Source organism: Sesamum indicum, linkage group LG9 (genome assembly GCF_026168435.1).
Source record: "Sesamum indicum cultivar Baizhima isolate 11 linkage group LG9, ASM2616843v1, whole genome shotgun sequence".
Classification (NCBI taxonomy): domain Eukaryota; kingdom Viridiplantae; phylum Streptophyta; class Magnoliopsida; order Lamiales; family Pedaliaceae; genus Sesamum; species Sesamum indicum.
In genome coordinates this window covers 17,742,328-17,753,252 of record NC_142665.1, presented here as the reverse complement: position 1 = coordinate 17,753,252, position 10,925 = coordinate 17,742,328, and the positions used below count along the sequence as shown (strand labels likewise).

Here is a 10,925-nt window from a genome sequence, read left to right as displayed (position 1 = left end):
ATTATTATATATTTTTTTAAATGCAATGTTGAAGCTACATGAATTCTAGGAGAAGGTTATTTCTATTGATAAATAAGGAAAAATACTAATTAAGTTTTGAAAATGTAGGTGTTGAACTGAAATCAAGAAGATCATATTCAAAATTATGAAGTAAAGATAAATAATATTGATAAATATAAATAAATACAAGTAACTATATTTTTTTTAATTCTAATAATGATACTAAGTTCTCTATGCATTGAAGAAAAAACATAAAAATGCAGTGTAAAAATTAATTAAATTGTAAAAAGAAAAATTGATTATATAATGCGTACTACAAATATATATATATGGCGTTGAGGTGTATATACATATATATATATATAAATATATATTAGAATGATCAGTTTCACAATCACAAAAGTTAACCATAAGTAGGGAATGTAATCTAAAGAGGGCAGGTAGATTAAAGTTTATAACATGTTATTAATGTTTATCTCAAATTAGAGTATTTTTACAATTAAAATAAATAAAATCTTAAGAATTGAAAATTTGGTCAAGATTGAAGAAATGAATTCAATGAACCCTTCAATATATATATATATATATATATGGGTATTTCCTTCTCCAAAGATTTGGTATAATTACACATAAATCCTTGTGGTTTGAGAAATTACATCTACCACTTATGAGATTTGTTTTCATCTAATAAATAAGTTCATCTATTAGTCAAAATTAACTGCATTCCTTGATATTGACAAAAAAATTAAATGAAAGTTGATATTTACCCCCAACTTGCTTATTATTTAGTTATTGCTGGTCAAATAATTTTTTTCCTACTAAACTACCTTTATAATAGTGAAGATATACCTCCTCATCTGTATTAACCCGTGAAGAAATATGAAGTAATTTGATCATAAAAAAAATTAATTGACCTGCAATACGTCAGTAATAAGTCAATTAGGGGTAAATGTAAATTTTTCTTCTGATTCTTTTTATTAATATCAACAAATTCGGTGAATTTTAACTAACGGGGAAACTTGTTTATTGGACGGAAAGCAAACCTTAAGGATGCCAGATGTAATTTTCTAAATCACGGGAAGTTTACGTATAATTAAACTAAATCCTAAGAGAGAAGAGTACAATTATCCCAATATATATATTAATTAAGAGAGAATAGCAATTTATCCCTCTATGATATTGAAAATGAGTACATTACCTCCTATGAAAAAAATATAGCAATTTACCCCCTGTACTTTTTAAAATGAAGCATTTACCTCCTTATACATGGAGGTAGATTGCTTTATTTTATAAATCATAAGGGGTACATTGTTTTATTTTAAAAAATTCAGGAAGATAAATCGCTATTTATTTTTTCATAAAGAGGTAATTTGCTCATTTGCAATATTACATGGGATTGCTTGCATTTTTTCCTATTGATTAATATTAACTAATAGATTATTGCAGTGGCGTCATACAGTAATTGAAAAAACGCTTGGCAATTTGGGCTTAATAAAAGAAAATGAAAAGGAACATTTACTGACAGTGAAATGGTGTAACTGCAACCTGTGCAAATGAAAAGATACGTAAGACAACAATATAGTTTGTAAAAGTTTCTATACAAATCTTTCCGGCTCAAGGTGAAAGTGAAACCCACAGCACCATTTTTCTTGCTTATATTACAGATGACGACACAAAAGTCGGAGTCAAACAAGCATCCACAATATTAGAGATCCAATTGATTAGTTATGAAGCTATATCTACACAACAAACTCAGCCTCCTAATCTGTCCAGGTGTCATCTTCCTCGTCGTCTTCGAAGCTTTGGTTCATCATGAACCTCCAGCTATCTCCTTCCTCTATTTCCCACTGTTTCTTCAGCTCATAGATGGTTTTGGCTGCTGCTGCAGCAATTGCAGGATTGCTATCTTCTGCCAGTCTCTGCAAAAGGGTATAAAACAAAATTCCAATACTTTTTGCAGTGTGAAAACAAGGGCCCTGAGGGACTGTAACTATAAACTACCTGAAGAGCACCCATGCCGGCATTTCCAAGAGTCCACATCGATGGAGCAGCTGATAATGCATTAGCTAACGCTCTCCTGTTCATCGGGGTATGGGATAATAGAAATTAAAGATGAATCGATCATTTCAAAAATTAGAGAACATGTGAAATAATGAACGATTTAAATTTCCTATTATAATGATTTAGAAGGGGAACCATCAACAGTGTTTCAGCAGTGGAGTTGAAAGGGAAAAATCAAATAGAAACAAGACTATAGGTCGTACCACAAGATGATCCTCCCAAGATAAATTCATGACAGTTGAGCCATCAATGGAAGTAAACATAATCATTACAATTAGATAGAGAAGACATGATGGCAAAGTGAATTTTCTCGGTGACGCCTCCTGTTTTGTAGTGCAGAATGTGCCTACAGTGAATCAATTATTTGGATAGAGCTTTTTCAGATATTTTGTCATTTTCTTCAACTTTGTGACTCATAGGTACATGATTACTAGATTTCACAATTTGATCAATATTAGAACTAGAACGAGAACTGTGCTTCAAATGTCTACACTCATTACCAGCTAGAATATCAAGCCATAATTCGACGGTTTATTGGTACTTTGAATTTGTCGCTGACTTTCAGCTAATATGCTTCTTGATACTCTAAAGTTTTTAATGTAATAATGCATCTGAACTTTTCCCTGTTAACAAACAAAATGCATTTGACCTTTTTCAATTTAAAGTGTTATAGACAAGAATCATTTAATATTAACATTTTAGCACCCCTTCACATTCAAACCTGGCACGTGAAACATTTCTTTAACAAATGGGTGGCAGTGACATTCGAACATAGGACCTCCATGTTAAACAAACAACGCATCTAAAAGTTTGGAGAATAATTTAATATCAATATGTTAAGCTGCTGTGGATATTAATATCTTAAACTTAATAATTCCGTTCTAACTTAAATTTTTCGATGAAGTGGTCATTTAACACAGTCCAACCAAAAAAATAAAAAGATAAAGCACTCGTTAGTAGCACTTCAGTGAACAAACCCGCCATGGAATTTCTAATGGAATCAGCTAATGCTGAATAGGGAATTCCTATCCTGGATAGTATATAAATTAGTCTTTAGGCTGTATAAGTTAATCTCTCTTGTTTCTTTTTCTCTTTTACATTCTCTTGACTACAAATTTTAGATCAAGAGAAAAATATACACAAGCATATAAGCAAAATCCTATTTGTATATACCGAATTTAGCAAAATAAGTATTTGGACTAGTTTCTACATCAGGCTTAACCGCAAAATATAGAAAGAAAGCATGGCAAAATAAATCCGCTAAATCAAGATTAGTAGCTACCTGGTGCTGACATCAGGAGAATTTGAACACTCTGCCAACAGAGATACACTACTTTTACCATCCATCGCATCAAGATCAATAAGGGCTGCCACCAGCAACTCCAGCTGCCCCAAACCAAAGACGATGATATGAGTAAATAAAAGAGCATGCAAATTGAACTTCAATTGTCAAAGGTAGAAACAACTTAGACATGCATCTATTTGTTTGACTCGGACCTCTTCCGGATCAGTATAGTCAATTCCATCAGCTTCGGAAAGTGCAGAAGCTATGTTCCAATAAGCTTCCTAAATGTCAACAAATATGAAGGTTCAAGATAAAGATTTCCCACTCTCATACGCCCTGTCTAAATTGAAATGTTGTCCAAAAACAAACCTGAATCGCAGTAATACGATCCGCAGATACTTCTCCAGGTAGAAAGCCAAGATTTTTCCCGTTCTTTTCTAGTGTTATATGCCTTGCCACCTTGCTAGTGTTAGAATCTCTTTTCCTGTGCAGACAAGAACCGGTGAGTAAATAGCCATGAATTCTTGAATGACAAGAAGATGTATGTTAGAAACTTACAATCTGTACATTTTGCTCACCATCATATCATGAATGCTTTTGACCAACTGCAACTCCAACAAACAGAGAAATCTGAATTCTCAAAGCATTAACCAGACACAAAGGAAGAGTATTATTCGTGAAGTGAGGGTGGCTGAAGTTGTGAAATAACAAGTCAAAGATTCTCCTGAGCATCATTATGCAAGAAAGAGATTTCTCCCTATATATTGCAGCAAACAAAGAACTTGTCTCATAACAATACCTCCAATGCCATAAGAGAATCTTCCATTGCACGTTGCTTGGCAGCAGAATCAGCTCGCTTCAAATCAGCCTGAACATGAACAAGGGGTTATTTATTTTAGGATCTCAAATAAACAATAAAAAGAACCACTGTCCGCTGCTGTTAATCCAAATCCTTTCTCAGAAGAGGTGAAACTAACAGATAAAATATTTATATAAACATGTTACAGAGAATGAGATCCACAGCCGGTATCTCTGGCATGCTATGAATATAGGAAAATCAAGGGAGAAGCTCCACGAACCATGATAAGTGTTTAAATCTGAATTACCATGGTAAAAGACAGCAAAGCAAAAGATTGTGGAGATATTTGAGGCATCTGTCAGTTGTAGATAATATGAATATGGGATGAATACAGACCAAAGTAAATATTAATTACAATGCTTCCTCGGTGTTATTGCGAAAAATTATCTAGGTAAGTAGAGGTATTGGCATCAGAGAATTTAGTTTAAGCCAATTATTATCATGATCACCTTTTTGAAATAAACGGCAATGGATCAGACATATAATATTTAGTTGTATAAGAAAATCCCAAACTCAAACACTAACACCAGGACCAACAAAATTTAAGTAGAATAGTATCTCCTTTTAATATTCACTTGGAGCTGTTTATTTCTCATATGCACCAATCTAACCCTCTAAATCTCACATGGCTCCACCAGTTATGGGCATTTTCCACATTTTTATGCAACTGGTCTATAAGTTTAAGCTACAATGCTAGCACTACTTAAGATCATCTTGTATTCAGTCTATATTTCTATATCAGTTACCTAGCCTATTAGTGTCTTGACTTTCCAGAAAATCTCCTGCTTCTGTGAGTTTAGCATCAGGCTTCAAGAATATCTGTCAAAATACTTTAATAATTTAAAAAAAAGGAAAAAAAAAAAGAAAAGAAACAATAGCATTTTAAAACTAATTCAGGTGTTGTGATTAACTTTATGCTCTTCTTCACTGAATATACTGTTACGTGCCTATATCCATTATCCACCTCAGTGTAATGTTTGTTCTGTCTTGGTCCTAGTGGGATAGCATTTTCTTCTACATGTCTATGGAGTTTAGAAAAATCCAAACATCTTAAAGCTAGATAGAGAGGTAGGAATTTCTCAGACAACTCTCACTCCTTTGTATACGTCAGGAGTCCATTGATGAGAAGGGGCTGGGGAAAGCTTGAACCCAATTCCTATGATGATGAATATGAGCGCAATTGGAAATTCCTAGGGAGTTATCCATTTGCGTATTGATAAGACCATTCACTATTTCTTGAAGCTCGACCTCTTCCCCGGATAAACCATATAGCCAAGAGAAACCATGAACTAGAATAGAAGAGCTTGTGACATACATGAAATCTTTGTCACTGTCTATTGCTCTATTTTGAGGAATGCATCTTATTAAGACGAATGGTAGCAGACCACCTTACTGCATCAGGGGTCTAACAGTCTTGTAGCACAATGTTGTAAGCAGTTCCAGGGAATCCAGGAAAAAATTGGACATGTAGAAAGAAAGAATTAGCAATTGAAGCTAATCAAAGCATCAAAGAAGGAGGATCTGAAGAAAAACAAGTGCTGAAACACGCAGTACGAAAGAAGAATCCCCAGGGAGGGTGAACAAAGATGAACAAAGTGAGAACTAGAGCTTAAGGTTAACGGAGTCAGTAGGAACAGCACGTGGACACAAAGATGGAGGAACTTTCATGGTTTAGAGATATTAGAGTGTGGAGCAAACCCCGTTCATACTTTAACCTAGGTTGACCGAACATTTTAGAGGTGCCTTAGCTGTATTAATTTAAGGCAGACATCTATTGGAAATGTTCTACAGCAAGAAAAATTTGAGAAACCATAGAAGTATAAGCAATTCATCTCTAAATCACATGAAAAAATTTGTGTTCTTTTGTTTGGTTTTCCTTTCAATTTTTTTGCACACGTTTCACTGTCTATCTTATAAATTTGCAATTTCCTAACAAGAGATGGTATAAACCATGTTATCACTAGAGAATGAACCTTCATATTTCAAAGAGAACATGCATCTAGAACCTTCTTGAGTCTCCTTTATTTTGACACATTTACCCGGCTATGTCAATCAAATGCACAAAAGAGATGTATCATTATAGAAAGTATATTTAGTAAGACAAACAAAAATTGCAAACGAAGAAGATGATGACTAATTTGCAGCAACAAAATAAAATACTTGCCTAAAATTGTTGCATAAAGATCATATAGATCACACAATGCCGCTTTAAAGCCCCATAACTCACCTTTAATGCACTCAATATCATAATTTGACTAGCTTGACTGAATATTTTACAGGGACCTTAGCTATATATTATTGAGGCAGCCATCTAATGGAATTATATGAAAAATGCTACTTTAGTAAGAAAAACTTGAGAAAACATGGGCATATGAGCAAGTCATCTCTAAACCACATGACAACCTTTGTGTTTTTATGTTTAGTTTTGTCATTTCCATTTTTTTGCAGAGTCGATCTTATAGTTTTGCAATTTCATAAAAAGAGTAATGCTAGCAGACGAGCCTTCACATTTTAAAAGAACATGAATCTGTGATGTCTCCTTTACTTGGACTTTGCAGGGATAAAGTAGAATAATTGACTAAATTGTTGCATAAAGATCATAGGTTATACAAGGCCGCTTTAAAGCACCATAAGTCACCTCTAATGCACCATCACTCCAATGCTTGTCAGCAGCCCTTTTCAATTTTGATTGAGCTTTGTTTTTCAGAAGCTGCCAAGAAGCCAAAACTAAAATTAAGTATCAAGACAGGCTAATTCTAGCATGTATTATAGTTTGGAAAGGAGTCCCTTACAGTGGCTACATGATGAAGCCTTTCAGCTCTTCTCTTCACATCATTATCAATTTTCTCAGTATCTTCCCTAGCCCTTGCTGCATAACAAAAAAGGTAATGATTTAAATGAATTAAATAAATTAAACATTTTTTGCCTCTTTTCCCAAATTCACTAAAGTACCTGCATCAGTAATCGTGTTGATTTGGAGAGAGAACATTTAATATGTTGCCATGCATGTTTAGAATAAAAGGTAATTTGGCAGATTGAACTACCCTATACTTTGATTTTACTCATAAGCAGGGATTAACGATAATGTAATATTCCAAATGAAAGTAAGCATCTTTTTTTAAACACATAATAACAATCTTCTTGACAATTTTTATACAGCAGTTTCCGGGAGTTCAGACACTTGAATTTGAAGTCTACTTACTAAATAAACAATGTACACTAAAAAATTTCTTACCATCAAGCTTAAGGAACTCTGAACCAAGAAATGCGACATCTTGACGTGCGCGAGCATCCAACTTCATAATGCCTCTATTGAAAATGTAATTATTAGCAAGTATTGCAGAGTACTTATGAAGTTATTCACCTAGATCGCACCGTCAAAATGGTGATGCTATACACAACCCACAAAATGAAAATTTCCTTGGTAACAACATATATCATCTCTAATAGCAGAAAATGGAAAGACTAACAGAATGTTGGGAGTAATGAATGAATTACTAGAGCTAAAATATTGGACATTCATCTTACCGTGAAAGAAGTATAATATCACTTCTAGCTCTTTCATTCACGAATTTTGCATCATTCGAAACAAATCTGCATGCTTCAGCTAATCCTTGACTAGAAGAGGTGTTTTTCCCAGTCTCAGTGGGATGCTCATCTCCACTTGGAGAGCTGATCAGAAGACAGAAAACATAATCAAAATCAACTATAAGATGAACTGGTTTGGAAATAAAATTAGTAGTAGTGGCAGAAAAGACGAGATATTTGAGATTTGATACCCACCAACCAATATTTTAAAAGATTTAAACAAAAGGAAATTCATCTAAATTCTATAATATAACCTAGAATACCCCATGATATAACTAAATACTCAAACTAGGCTGCCGAAAAGTTATGAAATGTATTTCTCCTTTTATGAACATGTCCTTTCAGGAGATCAAAATTGAAAATAGCAGAACTCAATCAAGAAAAATCGCACTCCACTGCATAGTTTGATGCATTGTGTATACCTGGACATATCTGAACAATCATCATAGTTTGTCACAAGCTCCTTTGTTTTCGTGTTGTGTGTTTCCGCTGACTGACATACCCAAGAAGGCCCCCGGGATCTGATAAAAGTATTCAATTTTCCACCTAAAGGCCAGAATTCCTTGGTTGAAAACTTCATTTTCAGCATCGAGAGATGTCCTTTGCCTTGTTTGTAATGGTTGGCTCCTTCATTTATTGTATATAACATGGGGTGCTGTGGCGATTTTGCTGATGAATAAATAACCCCATTTGGTTTAGCCATAATTTCAGATCAGAGGAGCTCCAGCAGCAGTGTGACTTCAGTAAGAATAAAAGGAGAAATGACTAGTGCAGAGAGTAAACAACCCAGGTTAGCATTTCCCCAGAAGCTTGAAAAAAACTGTATGAACAAAAGAAGAGCATAAGATGATTCAGATGATAATTAGGCAGACTCCAGAAGTTGATGCTGAAAATTTGAATAGGTTACCATTAAATCATTGTTTATTGGCATGAAATTTTAGTGGCCGAAGCTCAAAAGAGTCTAGCTGATTTTTTTATTTGGAACCTCATTGGTTGGCCAAAGTTAGCAGTAGTATCAAATTGACTACCATGACCAATGCCTAAAAGAATCCTAGAAGTTGCCATGTATAGTTGTGGAAAATGACCTCACTATTTGGACTTCAAAATGTAAGGATCTAAAGTGCAATTGTGACAGAATTTGGTGAAGGGATTTATAACCGAGAAGGCTGATTACTCAAGAATCCTATAGTTTCTTGCCCAGGGAGATATCTTTTATTTTCCTTTTCTTTCTCACCAGAAACTTATTAGTAACAGACTGAAAGAGGCCAAACCTGTAAATACATTTATTCCTTACACTTCAATGATTCTCTAATTTCAAGTTCAAACGCTTAATAACTATATATTAGTCAACAACTTGATAAATTCACAGTTTCCATCACAGAGCAATTCAATTTCTTGACCAGGTTACCACTGACTTCATTTTACAAATACATCAATCTGCTGTTAATTGCAAAAAGACCACGTGGCAAACAGTTGATCTGACCTGCTATTACATGCCTGCATTGTCATGAAAGATACTATTGCCCAGTGACAGCCGGGAATTGCTGTTCCCCTTAAGCATCTTTCGTCAGTTTAAAACTATCAGTATCTTATCTAGATCACACAATCACTTCATCTCAGCTTATCCCCCTTGTGGGAAACTAGGAACCTTGCTTAAGAGGGGTGAGACCTCTTTATACTAATAAAAGTATAGTAAGCACCAGAAACTACTTCCGCAAAAAATCCAGCATGAATACATGAGCTACTGGCTTTTGGTCACATGGAAATGGGCCATTAACACGAATCCAACTTGAACAAAATACAGTGCTGCCCAAGGGGTTTTAGAACTAATAACTTTGAACTCCCCACAATTACATATAACTTAAAGCATTCTCTCTACAATATCATCTATTATGTAATTCTTCGCCAATGTTCCTTAATCCCTCAAAATCGCTACTAGTAATTACTGCCAATCCTGGAAACTCTGAAGCTTTTCAGTGGAAGTTTTGGCATAATTTCCAATAGTATAGAATGCACAATTCAGAGTATGCTTTCAAAGTAACTGAACCACTAACCCGCAAATAACTAACAACAATAATCAAATACAGACTTAAAGAAAATCTTCAAATCATGAATTCAATAAACTACCAAACACAAACCCACATGAAAACTCAATAAGCCCAGATCATACAATCAAACCACGAATAAAAACAAACTGCGTGGACAGTGGAAAATCATTCGATGAGCAAATTTAGAACTAAGGAAGCACTCACCTGGCTTAGACCTAGAAAGGGAGAGATGCGGAGCGTGCAGGAAGAATGCAGAGAGAAAAATAAGAGTGAGAGTGAGAGTGAGAGTGAAAGCGAGAGCGAGAGGGCCATGAAGAGATTGAACAAATTCCAACCACAAGCTCAGCATGTGGCCCCTTAGCTGCCAACGCTATACAACAAAAGAGAATGACAAAAGAAAGAATGTAACTATTTGGCAGGTCACCCTCAGTAATAACAACCGAAATTGGCTGCTCATCCGGATAACAGTGGCAGAACATAAATTGCTTTGTTGTATTATTTAATGAATCTTGAATTTTATATTGATTTATAATACACGAACACTTTAAAAAATTACTTGATGCAGTATCGCACACATATCAGATTTGGGGATGGCATGTCCGAAAATTCAAAAAAAAAAAAAAAAAAAGGACGCGGCGACGGACACATCTATTGGCTTGTCCGACATGTTTTGAACACGTTTTGAATTTTTTTAGTAGTTTCAAAATTTTTTGGGCTATGTTTTTTTTTTAAAAGAAAGAATTATGATCTTTTAAAAGTAAAAAGAATTAACTCACTCATCTCAAACTAAAAGTTTTGAGAAGGAATTACTAAAAATTCGAAAAATGGTCAATGATAATTTAATTAATTTGAATATTAAGTATTTTTCATTACATACTTTTTTTAAAAAAATTAATTATGTATATCTTTGAGGCCACATTTGGTTAAAAATATAGATGTAAGACATATTTATTTTATATATTTATCTTAATATATAATGTTCATATTGCATATTTTAATTTTATTAGAAATTAAATATATATATATATATATATAACGGATTACATCTAACGGATTGCACCCACGTGGATGATGACAGAATGAG

The 10,925-nt window shown here is 34.1% G+C and overlaps 1 protein-coding gene across 3 annotated transcripts; it reads right to left on the bottom strand.

The window, feature by feature from the left end:
- Nucleotides 1-1,548: 1,548 nt before the first annotated feature.
- On the bottom strand, nt 1,549-10,202 carry LOC105178220 (senescence-associated family protein). Of its 3 annotated transcripts, none has more exons than XM_020699263.2 (13): nt 10,046-10,202; nt 8,216-8,613; nt 7,734-7,877; nt 7,441-7,514; nt 6,998-7,074; nt 6,844-6,915; nt 4,146-4,214; nt 3,905-3,951; nt 3,716-3,830; nt 3,538-3,627; nt 3,344-3,447; nt 2,002-2,077; nt 1,549-1,919 (listed from the first exon to the last, which is right to left on the bottom strand). In XM_020699263.2, the coding sequence occupies exons 2-13, from the start codon at nt 8,494-8,496 to the stop codon at nt 1,761-1,763; spliced, it is 1,308 nt and encodes a 435-aa protein (XP_020554922.1). In that variant the 5' UTR covers nt 8,497-8,613; nt 10,046-10,202; the 3' UTR covers nt 1,549-1,760. The 3 variants fall into 3 exon arrangements, with proteins under 3 accessions (XP_020554922.1, XP_020554923.1, XP_011099945.1); XM_020699264.2 differs by having other exon boundaries at nt 8,216-8,558; XM_011101643.3 differs by having other exon boundaries at nt 3,559-3,627; nt 10,046-10,199.
- Between the last annotated feature and the right edge of the window lie 723 nt (nt 10,203-10,925).